This window comes from Nematolebias whitei, chromosome 7, assembly GCF_014905685.2.
Source record: "Nematolebias whitei isolate Nwh7 chromosome 7, NemWhi1, whole genome shotgun sequence".
NCBI classification, from domain to species: domain Eukaryota; kingdom Metazoa; phylum Chordata; class Actinopteri; order Cyprinodontiformes; family Rivulidae; genus Nematolebias; species Nematolebias whitei.
In genome coordinates this window covers 40174465-40198047 of record NC_056504.1, presented here as the reverse complement: position 1 = coordinate 40198047, position 23583 = coordinate 40174465, and the positions used below count along the sequence as shown (strand labels likewise).

Sequence of the window (23583 nt, the reverse complement as noted above, 5' to 3'; positions counted from 1 at the left end):
ATGAATTGAATACTATCACGTTCTTAACATATTTTCAGGGCTCTACACTGGCAATGATAAACTGCCGACTGCAGTCATATAAAGTTACTAAACCTTGTGAAGTTAAAAGACAAACGTTCAGCATCTTTTAAAAGAAACTTTAGGTGAATGTTTACATATATAATCATTCCACCCTGGAAAAAACGGGTTCAAATGAATCATTAAAAGCCCAGTCTACATGAGACGTGTCTTGTGCCGACATTAGACATAGATTAAGTTAGATATTTCTGTGCCTTTGCTTTGAACGCCTACCTTGCTAACTGAATCTGCCCTAATGGAGTCCAAATGACTATTAGAGCAAATAAACAAAAAGAGAGCAGAGTTTTCACACTGTCCCACTGATACGTTTCACATCACCGCTCTTTCATTTAACGTCTTTCTTGTGCACTTAAAATGCACCAAACATTTAGATGGAAAAATCCCACCCCGTCCACAAACGGAGACAGGTGCAGACTCACTCTGAGCAGAGGGAACGACTACTGTTTCCATGGTGATGGCTGGGACGACTCACGTTTGATGCCTGTTTTGTAGAGAACGGCTGCGTGCAGACCTCCTGTTTGTTTATTCATTCGCTCATTCATCTCAGTGGTGCCCGGCTCCGCTTGTGACTCCGATGGTGAATTGATGTAAACAGAGGCCTGGATTGTCTCAGGGAAGCGTCTTAGCAGGTTACAAAAGGACAGATGGAGCGCATCGGCGAGAACCTGAACCCGAGACTCCTCTGCAGAGATGTGAACAAGTGACAGAGAATCAGTCGTCAGCTCGGTTAGAAGGGACATCCTTCTGAGCAGGGTTCTGTGAAAAAAAACATCTTACCTGTTGTAGGTAGCTGTTTAATGTGCTCAATTTGGAGAAATAGAGTTTATTTCTGAGCAGACTGAGACGGGAACGTGTATTCTGAGCTGGGCCAAGACCAAAGTGAATCGCTGACATTTTAAAGCAACTCAAATATTTAATAAATCTTTACTTTTCTATCAGTTTTGTATTTCACAGACATTTACATTGAACTATATGGTTGTTTGCAAGTGAAGCGTAGTGTCAGCAACAGAGGTGGTAAATCTGGTTCGCTTCACAGCCTCAGTTAATCTGAGTCAATCCAGTCAATCAATCTGAATTGATCCAGTTCAATTGAATCACTTGACTCACTTTGCAACAATTCCAAACACCAACAAATGAACAACTTACAAACAATAAAACTTGTGCTAAATGTATCTTATTGGTCTAAAACGTGTGAATGTTACGACTCATCTGAGTCCACTGTTTTATCTGTGAGTTTTCCACTCACCTGAGTCCACAGCGTTTTTGAGGATTCAGCAGTTTTTCTGGCAAGTCCACTAACTCGTGGACTTAGCAGCAGTCTGGCAGAGGACATGTCAGATTTAGTTTAGACCTTGGACTCATGAGTCCTGATTCAGTGGGAGGATTTGGATCATTAACTCAGATTAGTCATAATTGATCAACTCAAGTCAGCAGCAGCTAGCTGTAGCACTTTTGTTGCAGCCTGGCAGGAATTTGATATTTCAGTCAGAATAAACACAAAATGCAAAATTGACAGTGGTGTAAAGTTAAAAAAAAAAAGATTTGCATGAACTGCTGTAAAAAATTTAGATTATGGATTTGCGTTAAAACCAAAAACTAGCTTTGAAACAGATTAGCCACTAGTAAAATGTCAGTCTGGTCAATATGGGACTTGTTCCAAAGCAATTATTTTTTTCTGTAATAACTCAAAATGTTTATTGCATTTCATATGAATGCTATTTTAACACCCCATTTGGCACTTTGTGGTTATTTTGGAAATACTATTATGATATACTGTATCTCCTTTAAGTGTGTCTGCGAGCTGAGTTTGGAAATAGAATCGGATGAACTTAACTCTAATGTGAAAATCACAGAGATTAAACAAAGTATATATATATATATATATATATATATAGCAGGAAATACTTTAACATTTTAAGACTGGAGATGTTTCAAGACAACAGCTATCTGATTTGGTCCTGGCCATTTTAACGTTAGAGCGTCAGTTTGGTCAAAATTTTAATCTTTTCTCAAAATTAGGGTTGTTTAAAGACCTATCTGCAACAGGTAAGATACTGTTTGAGAGTTTTCCACAGAATCGCATTTTAAGAGAGCTCTAATAAAGTTTTCTCTTCACTCCAAGCAAAACTTTGAAACTTCTGCACTCTATTCAACTATTTTTTGGTGGGAATTCAAGTTTTCTCTGCCAAAATGTTGACTTTCACACTCTGACATGACTAAACTAAGCCCCGCAGTCAAACATCACGTGCTTTTTATTCCTGGGAACGAACGACCTTGAGCTCAGCTATGGTTTTTACTTTTGTTTTGCTTGTACGACAGCTTGAAGACAAGTTGCAGCATCCTTTAAAGGATGAGTTCACAGCTCTGATTCCTTAAATATTCCAGTAGGCCTACAAGGAAAAGCTCAGCCCCAGTTGTCTGGTATGATGAGAAGAACAAACTTTAACAAACAAAACTGCAAACTCTGAGCTATATGGGAACTACACAGTCACTAATGAGTGGGAGTTTTTGGCATCCTGGTTGCTAACACTGCATGGTAATGAAATAAAAATGTCAAACCGACAAATGGTCGTATGACTTTCACTGTCAGAGGTGTAAGATGCAGAAAAATAATTCATCACACAACACTCAGACATGCAGTACATGACAAATGTTTGGAAATGAGCCTCTTATTGTTGCTAGTCTGTGTTGGGTGAATGAACAAGTTGCTTTTAATTCGTATATTTTTTGTACCTGAACTGCACTTTATGGATTTGTCTGAAGCAGCTCCTCTGCAGACAAAGGCATTTTTTTTGTGTGTGTTTAAATACAGTTGAGAGAAAGAAAAGCACAAATTAGAAAACAAATCAAAGCTTAATCCTTCAAACGAGACGTTCAAGTGAAAAAGAAACATCTTCTCCTTCCTTCAGGGAAATATTCTCTCGTTTGAACTCACACAGCTCTCAGTTTGGGGAAATGTTGTTGTTTTTTGTAAACTTTCATACTTTGTCCCAGCTGGATTGTTAGAATGATGTTTGAGCTTTCCTGTTTTTCCAACACATGTAGCGCTGTAACCCTGACCTGACACAGGATTTGTAAATAACATCCAAATAAAAGCTTTAGGGAAATGTTTATCATGAGCAGTTTGAGAGGTTTTTCTTTTTCTTTCACTAACTGATGCTTAATAAAAGATAATAATCAGAGTTGGAGTTTCATTGTTTGGACAGAACTGATTCTTGGCCACAGAAACTGACAGCTTCATGTGAGGTGAGGCTGAAGGCTGTTTGAGTCATCCAGCAGCGCCCCCTGCTGGCTAGACTCAGTTTAGACTTCAATGAGCTTCTCCACAAAACTAATGCACCTTTAATAGACATTCACATTTAATTACCTTGTCTTCTTTAATATAAAAGAGTAAATATGGCTTTCCAGCTCACTCTGTTGCATCCCAACAGGACCATTTCATGATGGTGATAATGATGTTTCATGTCAGTCCTCAGTCAGATGCTTCAAAATACGATAATAAGAAAACTACACCAGCTCACCAGTAAAACACACACAGAGACTGAACACAAATTTAAATGCAACACTTGGTTTTGCTTCCATGTTTTTGGTTTTCCCAGAAAACCAGTCGGTATCTGGTGTGACCACCATTTTCCTCATGCAGTGCAGCACATCTTCTTCTATGGCTGTGTGAAGTTGCCAGATATTATCAAGAACTGGAACATGCTGTCGTATACGATGATCCAGAGCATCCAGAACATGCTCAATGGGTGACATGTCTGGTGAGTGTGCAAGAACCAAGGTGTTTTCAGCTTCCAGGAATTGTGCACAGATCCTTGCAACATGGGGCCGTGCATTATCAAGCTGCAACATGAGGTGATGGTCGTGGATGAATGGCACAACAATGGGCGTCAGGAATTCATCATGGTATCTCTGTGTACTCAAAATGCCGTCAGTAAAATGCGCCTGTGTTTGTTGTCCATAACATCCACCTGCCGAACCCCACCACCAGCGTGGGCCACTATTCACAACACTGACATCAGCAAACTGCACACGATGCAATATGTCTGCCATCTGTACTGTGAAAACTGGGATTCATCCGTTAAGATCATCTCTCCAGTGGGCCATACGCCATCGAATGTGTGCATTTGCCCACTCAAGTTGGTTACAACGATGAACCGCAGTCCCTCGATGAGGATGAGCATACAGATGAGCTTCCATGAGACAGTTTCTGAGAGTTTGTGCAGAAATTCTTTGGTTATACAAACTGATTGTTGCAGCAGCTGTCTGGGTGGCTGGTCCCAGACTATCTCGGAAGTGAATATGCTGGATGTTGAGGTCCTGGGCTGGTGTGGTTGCACATGGTCTGCAGTTGTGAGGCTGGTCTAAAATATCTTTGGAGATGGCTTGTGGTGGAGAAACAAACATTTAATTCATGGGCAACCCTCAAAACTTGCAACATCTGTGGAATTGTGCTGTGGTAAAACTGTATATTTTAGAGTGGCCTTTTATTGTGGTCAGCCTAAAGCACACCTGTGCAATAATCATATTGTCTAATCTGTCACTTGTGAGGTGGATGGATGACAAAGAAGAAGTGGTCAGTAACACAAACTTACACCAATTTGTGAAGTATATTTGAGAGGAACAAGGCCTTTTTTTGTACAATGAAAAAGTCTTAGGTGCATGTTTGTCATGTTAGCAAAATATCTGATCAACCACTTGACAGATGTTATTAAAACTTAATCAATGGATGTACATCTACAACTGAACAATATCTGGAGTCAACCCGATTCAATATGGCCATCACGCCACACTGATCTAATGAAACGCTGTAATTCAGTCAGTTTTAGTGTGAAAATCTGGTGTGGTAGTAACTGAGAGTCATACTCCAAGTGTCACTCAATGTGCAAGATCTTTGTGTAAAAGTTTAGCATTAACTGTTGGGAGTCCACCACGATTTTCTGTTAGCAGAATATCTCATGGACCACTGAATGAGTTGTAATAGATTAAAAAGTAATCATTCATTGACCATCTAAAACTGATTCCCTCTGAGAGTTGATCCAAGGTGCACGTTATGTTAATTTCATAGTTTGACCAAAACTGTCTCGACACCATTTCTCAACATGAAGAGCTTACTTTAAATCTTTGGCCTGGAAGATGGCGGGCAACATGCATTCAATGCTTTATTCATTGCAAGCATGACCATGTTCTCGCTTTATCTGTTGGAACACACATCTGCCCCTGCAAACACAACAAACCACTGTGTGTGTGTGCACAAAAAACCCTGCTGTAATGTGTTGCCGTATGGCAACATATCTTTAGTTTATAGCAAGTTCTAAACATTTAGAACGAGTTTGTGTTGAGTAAAGAGGCACGCAAGTTCATGCTCAATAATCCAGGTAAAAATCCAACAATGTTCAGTCAGGTCATCTGGAGTTTCTTTTTTTGTTGTTGCTGAGACGTTTCATCCTTCATCCAAAGGACTTCTTCAATCAGAGGAACCAGTTTCAGCTAACAGTGTTTTTTTCCACTATGGTGTGAGGTTTGTGCGAATCAGTTTGTTTGGTGGCTCCTCTGATTGAATAAGTCCTTTGGATGGATGAAACATGTCAGCGAAAAAAAAAAAAAAAACATCCAGATGACCTGACTGAACATTGTTACACGACAATGAATGTATAGAAAACAATTTTAACAATTTCTATTGAAAAAAACATTTAAATCTACAAAAAGAAGTTAATCGAGATGTTAATGTTTATGTTGCACTGCTTCTAGAGTGAATTGTTTCCATTATTGCACAATGTTAACATGTTGCAATGCACCCCGAAATACATCTTAAAATATTTTTAAACTTTTTAAACAAGTTCATTTGAATAATAAAAAAACTAAATGTTGCTGTAGTTATGAATTTAAAGTCAATCCGAGATCATCAAGAGCCTTTGGATGTGATTGTTTTTATCTAGATATGCAGTTACAAGATGTTAATTTACTATTAAACGTTCAGATTTCACGTTGCAGGTGCCCTTGATTGTTCACTACAGCGTGAACACGGGACTGTAGGAGCTTCAAGAACTTTTAAAAAACAATTTTAAAGCAGGTCAATCCTGTACTCCTGGTGTGTGTTCAGTAAATCACCTGCACACACTTTAACTTGTCATGTTTTAAATCCAGATGTTTTCAGGCTGCAAAATCAGGTGAGATGTTGACTTTTATCTTTTGAGCTTCTCTGACTTTTAACACTTTGATAACTTTATTTTTTAATTATCAGAAGACATCGAGTCTAATCCCACCACTGGAACCTCCTCACTCTGTCCAGTAATAATGTAAAGTCAGATAAGGATGTTTTCAACTGATGTACGTTGTCATCGTGAGTTCTTGACACCGGCCGTCACGATGGAGAAGAAATAACGAAGCTTTCCGTTACCGCTCAGACTTCATGGGAGGTGGTGTGAAGAACGCTGAGCTGAAGACAAACGGCCTGATCCAAAACTTTACCAACAATTTTTATCAGAGCAGAAAGACACTAAATGTTTATCTTACAAGATACAGCTTCTCAAAAAAAATTTACACTCCAGCTTCCAGCCTCTAACACGCTTCATGTTACAAAGTACTTAACTTTACTTAACTTTAAAAATGTTGGGCTTTAATCCAAAAAGCAAATAAAATCTTTTTCAGAGTAAATAGTTGAGTTTAAATAAAAAAAAAAAAAAGGTTGATAGCAGATCTATACAACTGCATCTCTTTATTCACATTATCAAACAGTGCAGGAAAAACAAAAAGACTCGACAAATGTGAGGGAACATGCAACAGAAATATGAAACATCACGTCCGAGCCACAGATCAACGACATCATGACCACGACAGGAAGTCAATAATAAAATGCACTCAAGAAGTCAGTTTTTCACTTGATGTTCAGTGATGCACAGGACTGCTCAGTTGATTCTCTGAAGATTAAATAAAGACAACTGCACCAGAAACAACTTAAAGTTAGCATCCTCAAATTCCTGTTAGCAAGAAGCAAAACTGAACATTAAGATGGAGGTGATGTCAGCTTTAGGTCATGCCTTTAAGAACCTTTAAAAACTTTCCATCAGATGATGGAGGCCAGACACAAGAATCGTATTTGTCCTGTAATCCATCAAGTGACAAACTGAGCTGAAGCAGGCCTGTGGTGTTCTGATCTGATGAGTCTCGTCAGGTTCACACCAGCTGCACGGCGGCGGCCTGCAGGTACCCCTGCAGGAACTGGAGGGCCTCTGCGTTCAGACTGGTGCTCAGCATGGAGGGAACCTGCACCACAAACGCACACAACCACATCACCTGCAGCTCATTTGGGATTAGAAATCATTCAAATTATGACATTTACTTAAAATATCAACCTGTTATGAAAAATAATAATTTTGTGTACGCACCCTTCCAGGACAAGCTGTAGAAAGTTTGTGGAGCGACTGAGCCAGCAGGATTTTTGGATTGCCGACTGCGTCTCCTATCGGGTCGTGCTCCTTCTTTCCGGCGAAGGCGAGCTGAGAGAACGCCGTCTGGTAGCCCGGCGTGTCTTCGATGTCAATGAAATGCTCGTCGTCTGGGATGCTGTCGTCTTCTGGCAGCTCAAACAGACCAATGAGCGCCTGGAGCAGCGCCGTCCTTCAGACACAACAAACTGTGAGTTTGGCACGAGGCGACATCCACGCCAAACAAATGTAAAACAATCCTACGCAAATCATTTCAAATTGATGGAGAATGACAGACTGAGCTGAATCTAATCAAACTTTACAGTTTTATGAGCAATCCAGTACATCAAAACATTTCTGAATACCAGGTCCAGTTTGAAGATGAATTTTGACATCGGATATTTTAAAGTACCGTAATTTTCGCTGTATAAGTCGCAGTGTTTTTGCATAAATTAGCATGCCTGCGTATACAGCGAAGCAATGCATGTATGTTTTTCCCCATATTTATAACCAAAATTTTGGCTGAGATCTGACGATTTCATTCATTCTGACGTGGAAAATATTGAACACTACCATTTTCAACCACTAGAGGGCCCTCGACTAATATGGCAATCCAAGTGTCTTATTAATAGGTAAAAGTGGCTATTAATGAGACACTTGGCTTGCCATACAGAGTCACCTTTGTCTCACTCCAGAACTCCTGGAGCAAACGTCAAATCAGCTTCATTTCACTGCACCGCCCAGGAGAAATGCAGCCGATATGATTGTCAAAGTGCATTTATTGACACAACTTTGCTATAGTTTCGAGCAAACAAATAATTGTTTTTAAGTGTTAATCTTGTTAAATTCTTGTTAAAGTCCTCCTGTGCACGCTCCTGAGGCCACCATTTGGCAGCCATTCAATTTTTGGCACAACACCCACACTTCCGGGTGGTCAGCGATGACGCATAACAAACGCAACGTGTCAGCGATGATGCATAATAGATGCGAATTTTACAGCGAAGCGACATATTTATGATTTTTTTCCCACTTTATAAGACATATTTGGACTGATATGACTTATACGGCGGTGCAACGTTTACGGTGACAAGTATTGTAAATATTTAAACTGATAACATCCATTTGATCCCCTCCCCTCACTTATTACAGCTAAAGTCTCAATACAGCCGTTTTAAATTTAAATCATTCAAGCAACTTTATTGAAGTGGAAATATCCGTTTTGTCTCCGTTTAGATCTAGAGTGATGCATTTTCAAATACTGATTATTGCAGATCACAAAAACAGGTCAGCTGACCTCCAAACAACTTGCGACTGAGGTTCACAAACACTTAGAGCCACAAATTAGCAGGAAAAAACAGACTATGAGGCATAAGAAAGAAATGGATATAAACATTTTTTAAACTGACATTTACAAGTTGATGCGTCTAAAAATGCAAATGAAAGAACAAGAAGCCTCATTTTTGAAGGGACAGACTTATGTTTTACCAGAGTTTAGTGTACTCCGTGTCCATCATTGCAGGACACTCTGTGAGGATCTTTGTGATGCCAACAGCACAAATCTTCTTCTCTACTGCTCCAGACACCTTCTGAACCTCTGGGATGATGATTTTCTCCAACACCATGCCAAACATTCTGCAATTCACAAACAACTTAATGATTTTTTTTTTCTGCTAGTCTTCTACAATATATGACATGAAGTCAGAAAGACATGAAGCGTTAGGACATTTTGAGACATCATATTACCGCCATAAAAAGGAAAACTTCATATTTGCCTGAAAAAACGTTTGTAACTCATCTGTGCCTTCATGCAGAGCTGAGGGAAGTGGGTTTATGTTTCAGAACATCAAGAGTTTATTTTTAAAGACATTAAATGAATGAAACCAAACCCTCCCTCCCTTCACTGGCTTCCAGTCTGTATCAGAATAGATTTTAAAATTCTCCCGTTGACCTTTTAGTGGATAAATGACCTTGCACCCTCTGAGCTACTTCAACCATATGTTCCTTCTCGGGCGCTGAGATCATCTGACCAGCTGCTTTTGGTTGAAGCTCAGAGGAGATCGGGCTTTTTCAGTCATGGGTCCTAAACTCTGAAACAATCTGCCCCAACTTTAGACAGGCCACTTCACTTCCTGTTTTTAAACCTCACATCTGTTTTCACTGACTTTCAACACGGTGTGATTTCATGCTTTTTTTATGCTTTTAATCTTAGTTGTAATTTTTTCTTTAAATTACTGCCATGGATTTGTATTGTTAAGCACTTTGGTAACAGCTGCTGTTTTTAAATGTGCATTATAAATAAATTTGACTCGACTCCAACATAACTGAAGGTCTGTGAAGTTTATTCATGCACCAAATTTAAACAGGTGGCTCGACTCCTCACAACAAGACCCGCAGAGGACTTCCATTTTTAAATCTTGTGGTTTATTTAAACAATAAACATATAAAACTTACTTTGGCTGGATGCTGTCAAAAATCTCCTGAAGAGCAATCGCTCCATATTTGACACAGTATAAGTTGACAAACACCAAGAAACCTTTGGAGAGAAAACCACTGTCAAATAAAACCATAGAATAATAAGCACTGTAGTTAAAAGATGTTATCACTGACGAGACATGAAAACATGAAAACTTCAGAACACAACTTCTGCTATGAAGAAAAACCTGTGAACTAACCTTTAATGAACTTGGTGGTTTTAGAGCTCTGTAGCCTCTGGAAGAGCAAGATGAAGATCTGTTTCTTGTACTGGGTGATGGACTCTCTGACAAAGCAAAAGAATAAGACGCTGATTTTTCACAACACAGTTTTTATTTAGTTTTACTGATTGTTAGGTATTTAAACCTTCCTGAATCAACTTACGGGGGCATGTGCTCGATGATGCTGTTGAGAAGGTAAAACCCTTGGTGGTCATTGGCCTTGGAAGCAATAAGCTTCTGAAATACTCCAAGTAAGCCGGGCTGAGGGGGGAAACGAGCAAAGCAACATCCAAGTATGAATAAACGCTTCACATTTAATAATTAATAAGAAAAAATCTGTTTACTGAAAACAAATTAATAGCTCTGCATGTTGATGATCTGTCATTTCTCAAGAAAAAAAAATAAAAAGTTTAAATTCAATCAGTGTAAAATTCTAATTTTAACGTCCTGCCACCGTCTTATTATTTATTTTTTTGTTATAAATGCCAAACAGCAAGTAGAAGAGTATTTTCTTGCACTACAACGCCGTGCCTTTACTCACTATTTTATCTGCAGCAGAAGCAGCGATAGACACACCTCCCTTCTCGAGGTAAGCCTGAAGCAGGCGCACAAGAGGGGGGATGTTTCCGCTCCGCTCCCACAGAACCGGCTGCAGCAGGTGGGGGAATAAAGCCATGTAGGAAGCAGGGATAGAGTTGGAGTGGATCTCTAGGAGGAGAGACATCACCTGGAACACATACGGAAGGAACTCTGCAAAAGAAGAGCGTAATGAGTCGTCTCAAATTTCTACAACAAGACTTATTTTGTGTCCACAGGGGACCGACATACCCTGGACATCGTTCTGAAGGATCTCTGTGAAGACGGGGAAGAGCGCTTCCTCGAAGCTGCTGACCGTGGAGGGGTTGGCTTTGCAGGTGATCCGCACCGACAGGCACAGGGACTCAAACAGGTAGTGATTGAAGTGAGGTTTGCTGGGATTCTGAAAGGTGGTCCAACATGTTTTAGACGCTAAACAAACATCTTGATAAATCTTCTAAACAAATGATCCTACCTTGCTGACTTGGAGAAGTTTATGAGTGAGCTGACCGATCAGAGTGGGAATGTAGGGAACGATGGACTCCTGCAGCAGGGAGAAGCTACGCATGATGGCTTAAGAATCAGACAAAACAAAAACACGATGAGCCAAACAAATAACTTAAGACAAGAAAGTGAACGGGAACGAGACAAACATCAGTTTTACCTTTCATGATGTATTCGTTTTCTGCAGAGCCTGGAAGAGCCAGAGCTTTGAACAGGTTGGTGAGCAGCTGCTCAGTAAAAGGTGCCATTTCTGCAGGAGTGATCCTGAAAACACAAAATGTTGGTTAGCAGCTCCAGAGATGGAGGTTTATGCACTAATGTCATTTAATCACAGAACTGCACACAAACAGGGAGAAATATTTCTTGTTAAAGTTGGACTTCAATAGCTTAGTCAGTATTTTTGTGCAATTGATGATCCTACAACTGCAAATGAAATACATCTCATCTTCGTGCAACGTGCTTTTTCTCTGAAAGATAAAATTTCAGGTTTTGTTTACTAATAGTTATATCTAATTTTATTATTTCATGTTCTTTTTAACCTTGTATTAATTGCTTTTGTTACTTTTAAGAATTTAATTACAAAGTTCTTTTTTTCTTATTGTGATCAATCAACATGTGAATTTACCTATGGAGGAAAAAATAATTATTTGTTTTATTCAGTTCTTGTTAATTTTCTTGTTAAGTCAAAGACTTTTTCCAAAGCTGCGACTGAAACACCTTAAAATCTCACAAAAACTACATTTTTAAAACCAGTTTGCTTTACTTTTTAACATTTGCCACAGAACATAGATATTTGTTATGTCTCTATTATATTTTGCTGAGTATGCAGCACCGTGACACGTCAAGGAAGCAGCAGGTAAAAGATAAAGGATGGATGGATGTAATATAATAAAAAAAGTGGACTTTAAAGGACATCCCTCCACTCCTAGTTTGCTTGACACTCACAGTGTTGCGTTACTGGGGCCTCTCATGGTGAACAGCCTCTCTAAAGCGTGGGCAGCGTACGTGTGCTCCACTGTGCTCTCTGCCTGCAGATGAGTGATTAGAAGAGGAACCGCCTGCAGCAACTGCTCCTTAGGAAGCTGAAGGAACAGAACGAGACGCTGGCACTGAGCTCTACTTGGGAGCAATACTCACAAGTTTTACTTGGGAAATAGAGCAAGCAACGAAGAAAGTAAGGAAGTGTTCGTACCTGACTTCTGAAGATCATAACATATTTTATTGCATCTGCCTTCAGCACCGGAAACTCGTTAACTATAATGAGATCACGAGAAAAATCATTATTAAACTGTTTTAAATAAAAGCATGAGAATAAAAACATGATTGAATAGTTTTGTAGTTCCTGCAGCGAATCAAGATCAACCAAAATGTTCTTACTGTTTGGAGATTTTAAGTCCGGGAGAATATGGTTCACAACAAATTCAGTCAGATTCACCAGCTCATTGGCTTGTGTTATTCCATGCTGTTAGGAATATAAAAACACCTCACCAGTAGAATTTACCACAGTTTGAAACATGTTTATATTAGCCGTCATGCAGTCGGAAATCATTTGAAGCCCACCTTCTGTGTCTGGGCTTTAGATGCCAGTGATGTGACCAGATAGATGGCAGCATCTTTGTGCTTCCAGTTCGCTCTGGGGTTCTTGGCGTATTCTGCCAGCATCGAGTTCACGTAGCCAGAGAAGATCGTAGTGACAGGCCCCTCAAAAAACTTACAAAGGCCTCTCACCAAGTCACAGGCTGCTCTACGGCGAGTATCGATGTCTAAGGAGTAGAAAAATGTAAGACAGATTTCTGACAAGCTGAACGATCAGTGTGACCAATCCAGAACATACTTGTCGGGCAAAATCAGAAAACAGGAAAAAACAAGAAAAAACAAGAAAATCCGATGTTTAAAATAAAAATAAAAAACCTAAACCACCATACTCGTTATATTTAAATAGGTTTATGCTGCATCAGATAATATTTTAGTGCATATATGGGCATCAAGTCCAAATATCTGCTCCTTGTTAGCACAACCGTAGTATTACGGTCTAGGTCAGGGCTTTTCAACAAAATTGCTCGGGGGGGCCACAGTTTCTGAAAGCCAACAGCTCAGGGGCCAGACAGACAGCAATTAAAGTCATTATGTAAATAAAACAAAGTTTACAATTATCTGTTACCTTTTTAATTGGTTTATTTTATTGCATTGAATCATAAATGCAATAAACAGAACCCAAAATAATAATTTAAAAATAATGTATGAAGTGGGTCAGATTGAAGTCACCCACGGACCGCCAAGTTGAATAACCCTGGTCTAGGTTAAAGTTGTTAAGGTGGCAAGGTCTTTGTACATTATATTTAGCTGATGAACTCTCTTATGTATGATTTTTTTTTTTTTTCAAAAAGGCATCCAAATCTTACTTTTGTTCTTCTTGGTCATTTAAAACATCTTGTTAACTTTAATGCCTTATTTTAAACCTTTAAGGATAAAATTGTATATAATACATGATGTAATTACCATATATATTATATGATATATAACTAATTTTAGGGCTGGACAATATGCTGAAAAATGAATCACGATATAAGCATTTCATATCAGTCGATAGTGATAATTATTATTTTATGCTCTAAATAGCTGAAATACTACCAAACTGGTGGCATGACCAGTTTTCACTCCACACCATTGTTGTTTATTTTTAAGCCGTTATGAGGCACGGTGGCAAAACCTTAAACTGTTGCTGTGCAAGTTACTCATCAGGTTGTTGCTAGGTAACCAAAGAGTGAGTGAGCTCATTGATGCCACCAACCTTGCTTAGCTGGGCCCAAGAGGTCGAGCGGCTACAATCTTTCCTCTACATCTACATCTCCCAGAATGCCATGCGGTTCTGGATCAGGGTTCAGTGAATATTCTATATATTGAATCAGATGTATTATGTATTGATATTGATCACGTTTATCGTGATATATATTATTGATTTATTGTCCAACCCTAACTATTATTAAATAAAACAGAAGGTTTTTGTTACATAAATATATCATTTCCCTTGTCTTTTGAGTCAAACATATATTATCAATCACAGTAGTGTTTGAACTTAAGACTGAATGAATGTTTTTTTACAGTCCAATAGTAACAAAATGTGATTGTTGATCATTTCATCTGGTTTTAGAATAAACTACATGTTTACCTTTTAGCATAGATTGTTTAAAACATTAAATTCTTTACCTGATCCCTCAAGATCTCTTCGAATGTATTCCTCAGAGTTATCTTCAAAAGCCTCCTCGTCTGCACCTGATCGGGCAAAAGAAAATAATCTGCTCAGTGTCAGAAAGTATTTAGGAACACATCTGAAGCAAGACAGAATAAAATACAAATGCACACCCATCACTTACTTCTGAACTCCATGTTTGGGACAATGACCTTTTCACAGATGCTGGTGAGAATATTCTGACTCTCAAATAGATGCTTGTAATGTGGCCGTTCACAGACTGAGGCCAAAAACTGGATAGCATTGCTCACAAGCTGCAACAAAGAGTAGATCAAGTTTGTACATGAAGAAAGTACAAAAAAAAAAAACAAAAGCAAAGCAGAAGACTGCCACTCTCACCAGGTCATATTTGACTTCCTGTCCAGTAGAGACTAAAAGGTTCCAGATAGCTGTAACAAAGCGAGGCAGGTACGGCTGAAATTCTTCATCATACTTCTGAGCATAAAGAGCAGCGTTATCACAGATCTGAGACTTCAGCAGCTCCAGGAGACCCGCCTCCTCTTCATCCTAAGAGCAAGCCATCATCAGGAAAGATAAAAAATATGTGAAGGTCAAAAACAATTTCACCTGCATTTAAGTACTGCGTGTATGAGGAGGATAACGCACGTCTGTCTGTAAAAGCTTGTTATCCAACGTCAGGAGGCCATGGAAATTGGTCATCCAGGTTTCCATGTTGTCTTCAAAAAACTCTGGAAGGTCCTGTGTGAAAATGGGGAATGCAAATTAACACAAAGAGCACTGATAAAGGTTGAAGTTATGAAAGCAAAGCTGACCCAATGGATGCCTGAAGAAAATTCAACATGACTGTTCTGAATTTGTAAATGTAATGATCTGACAAAATTTACAATTTACCAAAATTTCAAAAATACACAATCAAAATAATCGATTTGAATGCAAACAAAACAGACCTAAAACATTTTAGACATCAACAATGATTTAATTTACTGCCAATAAATGACCATTAGCTTTAAAGAAAACCAATGAGTGCTAGATTGGAATATTGTACCTTTCACAAAAAAGGGGACAAAAATGACAATATCTAAAACTGCAAAATGAAAAGTGCTAAAAACACAAAACTAACCTGAAAGTTAAGGCTGTAGAAAAGTTTAGAAATGAGCGTGAGAGACGAAAAGAGGACCTTTAAGGCATTGACATCATTTGAATGAGTCTGACACAACTCGATCGTTGCCTAAAACATGGGAGAAAAACCAGACAACCATTTTAATAAGCACTACATCTGAAAACATGCAGCTTTGTTGTGGGACTACAATAACAACTTAATAGGAACATAACAAACCTTGAACAGCTCTGTCAGAGGTAGGGCAAATGTGTCCAATACGAGTTTTATCTCGGACCAAAGCTCGTTTGACTTGAACTCATGGCGATACCTTAAAAGTAAAATGATACAGAAAAGATTTGAAATTTTCCATAAAAAAAAGGTGCCGACAAGAAGCACAACATTAAGGTGTCTCTACCTCTTAAAGAGGGAATGTGCTGTACGAAGCACTCCATTTATAATGTGGAAGTCTCCGCTTCGGAAACGGGTCACCATCTCTGTCAGGAGGTCCGGCCATTTCTGAGGAAAGTCTTCTCTTCCTATGATGCTGATGGCGTCGCTCAACTGCAAACGTACATGAGATTTAAAAACTGCAAAACTATTTCTGCACAACTTCAAAATAAGCCCTTTAAACTATGGTAAGATGCGAGGATGTACCTGTTTTTGAATCTGCTCTGGGCTGCTTAACATCAAATTTACAATGTTTGCTTTGATTGCTGTTCGGTCAGCATCAGAGATTTTGTTTGGTTCATCTTCAACCTTTGAGCAACAGAAACATAAAAAGGTAAATTATTAACAGCTACAGAAAAGTAATCTGGCTCTAGTGTTTAAATTCAGACATTTTTCTTTTAGTCAAAAACAATGACAAGTATTTATAATAAACTAACTGAACCTGCCTAATATATAATCTGAGTATGAAGTTTTTATTATTCGTGTGACTCACAATGCGCCAGTTTCTTTTAATGTAGTTCTTGAATGTCACAGCAGCACAGACACGAATCACCGCGTCTTGGGATTTCTCCAGTAAAGTGAGAAGCAGCAGTGGGTAATTCTGGTTTCCCTCGACATTTTCAAGAAACTTTTCAGCTGAGATTTAAAAAAAAAAAATTTTTTTATTTTTTTTTAATTGTTAAAACACTGAATAAACAGTGAATACAAATATACCAATTAAAAAAACCTGTTCTTCAAACACCATTCTACAGTATGCAAGAAAATGCTCGGTCATTAGGAGACGTACCAGGTCGCCTGACTGCTGGGTCTGGGTCCAATGTTTTCCTCAGGAACTCGGTCAGGGTTTGTAGATTCGCATCATTCAGTTCCATGCTCACAACTAACAGAAACAAAACAAATAAATTCATGAAAATAACCAGTGCCCTTCAATATGTTAAACTTTTTCTACATTCATTTTTCAATAACGTTACGACACTCATAACAGGATGATGACAACAGAATGTAATAATGTGCAACTTTATTTATCTGCGCTTTAGATTGAAATGTTTATTTGACGTAGAACAAAAACATAAAGATCAAAACCTAAAAATGAAATAGTTTTAGAGCAAAATCTTCCTATTTTTAAAACGTCCGAGACAAGATTTTCAGCTGGTTGATTGTGGGCTTCCATACAGAACTTCTCAGTGTGTGATGGGTTGGTGCTGAAAGGAGACTGGTTTAAACACTAAAATTATTCATATATGAAATAAAAATTAGTCAAACCACCAACATCTTACTTCACCTCAGTTTCACTGTAAATAAAGATTAAATTTGAGTAAAGAAACCGTGCTCACCAACTTGTTACTAATGTTTTTTGTGCATGGTAGCACTTTAAACTTGCATTTTTGAATACAACCAAAAATCTTTGCTTACAGACAAATGTTATCAAAAGTGTATGAGTCTGTGCAGCTGTTGCCTTTACAAAACCGTGTCTGGTTTTGAAACAAAATCATTCAATATTAGCTTTCAGCTCAAGCAAATATTTAAAATGGTTGTCTCGCAATGTTTCTGCCACACACCAATAATCAAGAACCCCAGTTTATTTAATATAATTGTGTACACTTTTTACCTAAATGGTTTTAAAAAGTTAACACCGTCTAATTTTGTTTACTTGTTGACTTGCACTTTATGATGAATTACAATTAAAGATTGAACACTGAAAATTGGATAAAGAACATGTCATAATCATACATAATCAATGATAGTTTATCAATGTAAAAGGTTACTAACTTTGTTAATTGTGTTTTCTTAACTTCTCTAAAACAAAGAAGAAGAAAAAACGAAATTAATCAAAGGTAAACAAAGAGAACAATGGAAAACAGGATCACACTGCCTGAGATTGGGATTTTAAAGCCGCCGTATGTTTAGATCCATTGCCAAACAAACCTGGTTAGTTAGATTATTTGTCAGCAGTCCTAAAGCTGTTAACCAGTGTAAAGTTCAAAGTGAGCATCTCCATTAAAATGATGCATGTTAATAATTTAATTGTACCGCATATCGTTTCAAATAATCTACTAGCACTTGTAAAATATGAATTATGACAGTAAAACACGTAGCTTATAATTTCATACCTTGACAGAATGCAAGTATTACAATCCTAAAAGTTGTTTACTGTTTAAACAGCACGTGTTGTTCAACACTCACGTGTCAATGATGCATTTGTGAGTTCACAGTTCCTCTCAATGTGTGAGTCGTTCATAGCAGATAAAAGCTTCATACATCTCACAGGGATTGTTTGCCATGCTGACTACAGATTACTTTGCAGTCAGTGTAACAAGCTAACAGGCTAAGTGTAAGATTAAACACATGGGGTGTTGGAGATGCCAGACGTAAGGGATGATATGTTAAATTAAAGTTAGAGCTGTGTATTTCATTAATTATGGATAACTACAAAAATACACACCAAAAGGGTGTGGACAGCAAAGTCCTAGTTCCAGTAAATAGACCGATTCAGCAGCTCCCGAGTCACTCAGCTAACATTAGCGTTAGCCTGCTACTATGTCAGTGGCTAACAACTAAGTTAGCTAATGTTTTCCATCATCACGTATCTCATCTGGACTTCACAGAAAAGCTCAGTTAGGACGCATACAACTTTTTAAAACACGTTTATTGCCAAAGCACCTGATTTCCTTACCGTTACAGTAATTCCCTTCAACTGGAATGGGATGTTGAGCCACCTAAACGTACAGCCGTGCTTACCGCAGCAGCTTTCAAACGTCTGCAGAAGGAAAGGAACTGCGCGGTTAGCGTGTCGCGCAGGCGCAGTAGTGAGGGGAATTCTGGCTCTTCTTTATGATCCGAGTGATTTGATTCAGTTCTTCAAGAGCTGATTCTTTTGTCTTCAACCCACCTCTCTTCAGTCCAACAAACTGTTTTATAAATCCTAGCAGTAAAGTATGCTGTACCAGCTAAATCATGCTACAATTTAGTACAAATTATAAAATAGTAGAAGCTGCTATTGCCTCAGATAACAACTCACTCTTTTAGTTAATTCTGCAATTTTACATTTTAAGCTTAGGTATACAGTAGAATAGACACTGATCCCTGCAATCAGTTGGCAGAGCCTACATAAACACAATTTACACAGTCAAAAGGTTAGTTGCAAATTCATGAACTAGTTAAAGTCACAATTATTCAGCCTTGAAATTGTTGGTGTCCGTCATAGTTTTTAACATTCCGCCATTTTTCATGATTGGATGAAATTACCATTAAATATGAATCATATTAAGTTATTGTAAAGATATTAAAAATGATCTGTAACAGATCCAGTTGGATTTGCTGTTAATTAAACAGTTGTTTTGTCGGCTGTGAGTAGTTGCCCATTTTAGACATCATCTAAGTTTCTCCATTGTCACAAAGGGCAGTATGGGCAGTGTGCACTCCAGTGGTTATATAAAGTAGATTAGTAAGATTAAATGTTATTTTAGTTACCAGGATCTCTGTTTGGTCTTTGTGGACAGTTTATTATGCAAATATCAATTACACCAAAATTCTATATTTTAACATATTCTGTACTGCCTGTACTCATTCTGACTCCTTTTACCAGCACGGGTCACACGTATTTACCAGAAGAAAAACAAGCAGCTTAAAATCAAGAGCCAGCTCTCACCGTGTGAACAAGCTGGCACAGTGAGCAGCAGCACAACAGTATTGCCAATTAACCATTCATAGTTCCACGTACAAATTAATTATATACTATAATACAAATTATGAAAGTTACGGATCCTCTTTGTTAGGTGCATTATATTTTAGGTGAAGATCTTCTACAAGAAACAGCAGGTTTAAAAAAAAAAAATCAAAGCTAAATTGAATTCTACACATTCTTTATTGTGAATTTATGAAGGCCTTCATCACAGATGAACAATCAAATATTGCACTTAGAACAAACAATATGAAATGTAAAAAAAAACTGCTTCAACACAGATAGCATCTTATATGAACACAAATATTTCTTTTTTTTTTTTTTTTTACACTGACAACAAACTGAAGACTTAAACCTCTTCCTGTTGCACAGGTTCAGCAACATCCACATGCTACAGGTTGTAGGTCTGACGGATGTTGAGGCTGTCTCGCAGCATCAGGTCACGGAGCCGCCAAAGTGCATCTGCCATGGTTTTGTGGGCACCTTTGCTCTTCAGCCAGTGGGATGGTAGCCTGCTTTCTTGCTCTTTTGTTAGGCGCACATCTTGTTTTTGAACTGGTTGTAAAAACATAAAAAAAATTTAACTTACTTTATGAATGGAAGAAAATCGTTTAGAGCTTCCATCTTGACTTATGTGTTAGCTACAAAATATAGCAAAGAGAAATACTATGATATACAGTATAATTACCATTTTATGCTGTTTGTTTTTTTTCACTGACCATCTAATTAAAAACATCAACCTGTGAGAGCTTGGTCCCATTTGCTGACTGTAGAGGATTCTGCAGTAAGGCCCTCGATGTATCTGAGGTACGCCTCAGAGTGCAGCAGCCGCTGAGATTTGGCCGGAGGAGACACAAACAATGGTGTGGAGGGTTGTTGAAGTGCAGGCTGTCCCATCTGGCCTTGTCCTGGGTATGGTGGTGGAGCCTGCTGGTCTGGGCCCGTCAAACCCAGCTAACGAAAGCACGATAAGTGTTAATTAATTGCTCCAAAACAATCACAAAACTGTTATTGTTCAGACTATTTTTCAAAAAAAAAAACAAGATGCAACTAATATTTAAATGTACATTTAAAACTAATGGTTTTATGGCTTTATTGAAGAACCTATATTGTTACTGTAAACCCTTTAATTAAATAATTTCACAAACTTCATCCATTTTTGGTTTCAAGCATAACTCTGCTTTCTTTGCTAGATGGACTTAAATAGATAATAGAACTAATGTTATTTTGTATTAAATGTAGAATAGTTTGAATCAAGAATAAGCTTTGAACTAAACTGCAATCACCCAAAAATAACTATCAAACTGAATAATGTGATAACCAAAGACGCAAAGTGTTTATTAGTTAAGTCGGGCTGTAAGAACATATAGACTCATAAAGCTACAAAAATGTCTGAAAGCAGCATTGCACACAGTAAACACTTAATGTACCGTTAACCCGATTAGTCTTCAAAAGCGTTTCTGCATTGGGGCAGCAACATGTGTCCAACATTTACTTTATGAATTCATTTGGTTTCTCAGACAGAAACTCACTGATTACCTGGGATCCAAGAATGCTTCCTGCTGCAGCACCACTTCCCATTCCATTAACACCTGTGAGGATATTGAACATGAACGCATCACAATAGTGTAGCTCACATTTTTCTGTTAGTTTTTCATTTGAACTACTACTACTTTCAAATTACTACTGAGTAGCCGGCAAATAAAAATCTAGTAAAGTAAAACTTTCAGGAATGCCAATCACTGACTGAAGTTCGTTTTTATATTATTTATAAATTGTAAATGCAATTAAGTTATTTAAATTTACCCTTTTTCATTAATGCAGTTGTAAAATATTTTCAGCTACGCGTTACTCCATAATAGACTAGAACTGAGAAAACAAATGTCTAGTCATAGATGAGTCATATCTGCCAGGATCCCAGCCTAGTGATACAGGTAGCCCCTCCAGCAAGTCAGATTGGTAGACAGGAAGCAACTGCGCAGCAGGTGGGGGTGACTATGACAGCACTCTTACCAGGGGATGGTACTCCACAGGACCCAAGCATAATGGGCAGGAGATGTTGGGGAAAGGCAGGCGCCCCCGTGTGATGAGGTGGCATGCCAACCGTACTAATCATGCCTTCAACATGGCCGTGCGGGTGCATCATAGCTGTCCTATATGCACCCACCAAACAATCTTTAGAAGGGACAGTAATAACACAGAACAATAACATGCATCAGTCAAACATGCACTCACTACCAAGCACGGATTAAGACGTTGCCATGCAGTTAGTTATAATTTTATGACTAGATGGTAAAAATGGAGCTGAAAGAAAATAAAAGCCACAGAAATTAAGAATGATCAGTAAAATTAAACATGTTAAATTTAAATATTTGCTCAAATGCTCAAATGATGCACAGCAGGCTTTTTTCATTTTACAACCCACTATAAAAGAAACGTTTACTCTTTGGGTTTTATTGCAGTGTAAGTGTTGAAACATGATGACATCATTTGGGTTTGTAAATTAGGTGACATGACGTTAAGAGGCAATGTTAAATTAAATAACAACACTGCAACATTAAAACAAGCTGGTGTGGACATGAGGACAGTTAAAATGGGAGAAACTTTAGCAGTTCAGCTTCTTATTCCAGCATTCTAATGTACACTGGGGATCCATCTGCATCTACCAGGGGTTACCTGACACAGGTGTCATGCTGGGATTTAGCATCCCCATGGGGAATGGAGGAGGCACCACCCCCATCAGTGCCCCTACTGGGGTACCTGCTCTAGGGGATGTGTGATGGTGGACCCTGTCACGCTCCTGCTGCTCGGCTACTTTGGCTGCTCTCTCTGCAATACAGTACAGAGAAGTAAAAGGTAATGTTCAACATATTTAGAATAAGAAACTGTATAAATATGGTATATGTGAGTGTTAAGAATGGATAACATCATATAAGAATTCTTACCTTCATACTCTGCCTTCTTGCAACTGTCCAGGTTCCTCCACTCAGTTCCAACAAGGCGGCTCAAGTCCCCAAAAGAGAAGTCCGGGTGCTGGGCTTTGATGACGGCTCGCATCTCGCTGCTGAACAGGATGTAACCACTCATGTTGATCTTCCTCGTTGCTCTTTCCTTCTTTGAAAACCCCTTTAATGATTTAGGAGTTGACTGTGTAACCAAACATGAGAAAACCACAGATAAAATTGCTAAAGGTTTGACAGCAACCAGGTAACTGGTTGATAATTCAATACTTTCACTCGGACCTGCGGAGGGGTGTAAGGCATGACATCCATGTCACTAGACATAGAAGACTGCATCTGAGGTAGAGAATGATCCCTCAGATCACCGTCCTCATCCCCAAGATCCTCCAGCTCTTCATCTGTCATGTCAGCAAACTTCGCCTCAAGCTCCTCAATTTTCTTGTCAAGTAGCGGCGATGACTCTTTCTGGGGAACAATGAGTTTTCTGTATGTATAAAAGAAAAATGTAAAAAAAAAAAGGTTTATTTGGAAAGAACTGGCTGCCTGTGACTGAACCACATCACTCAGTTTAAGCAAACAAGAACCATCTGTTGTCATTCTTTTTATGACATAAACCCTTTAAGAGCCGATTGTTCACCTAAAGTAGTAGATTTCATCCTCAACCACCTTCCCAGAGAGTGAAAACCTCTTAAGACCTTTGAACTTCTTCATCTGCTTTTCGCTTTCGATGTAGCGGCTCTCACAAAGAAGAACATTCGCTTCAGGCACTTCAGTGGGCCGACATGACAAATATTCTTTGAAGGAGGCCACAACACACTTTCCTGTCAAATAAAAACATGCTTGTGTCATTTACTGAATGATTTTGGTAAATATATATATATATATATATATATATATATATATATA

At 38.4% G+C, this 23583-nt stretch overlaps 1 protein-coding gene and 1 pseudogene across 1 annotated transcript; both read right to left on the bottom strand.

The window, feature by feature from the left end:
• Nucleotides 1–7080: 7080 nt before the first annotated feature.
• Nucleotides 7081–18797, bottom strand: cse1l (CSE1 chromosome segregation 1-like (yeast)). Its single transcript, XM_037679538.1, has 25 exons — nucleotides 18710–18797; nucleotides 16823–16915; nucleotides 16529–16671; nucleotides 16243–16344; nucleotides 16004–16149; nucleotides 15826–15916; nucleotides 15610–15717; nucleotides 15135–15227; nucleotides 14868–15035; nucleotides 14653–14782; nucleotides 14486–14551; nucleotides 12839–13041; nucleotides 12656–12740; nucleotides 12471–12532; nucleotides 12224–12360; nucleotides 11439–11542; nucleotides 11250–11347; nucleotides 11027–11177; nucleotides 10740–10948; nucleotides 10362–10459; nucleotides 10178–10263; nucleotides 9957–10038; nucleotides 8991–9137; nucleotides 7467–7698; nucleotides 7081–7344 (listed from the first exon to the last, which is right to left on the bottom strand). The coding sequence occupies exons 2-25, from the start codon at nucleotides 16905–16907 to the stop codon at nucleotides 7255–7257; spliced, it is 2916 nt and encodes a 971-aa protein (XP_037535466.1). The 5' UTR covers nucleotides 16908–16915; nucleotides 18710–18797; the 3' UTR covers nucleotides 7081–7254.
• Nucleotides 18798–19965: 1168 nt separating this feature from the next.
• Nucleotides 19966–23583, bottom strand: part of LOC119412830 — a 12259-nt pseudogene continuing 8641 nt past the window's right edge.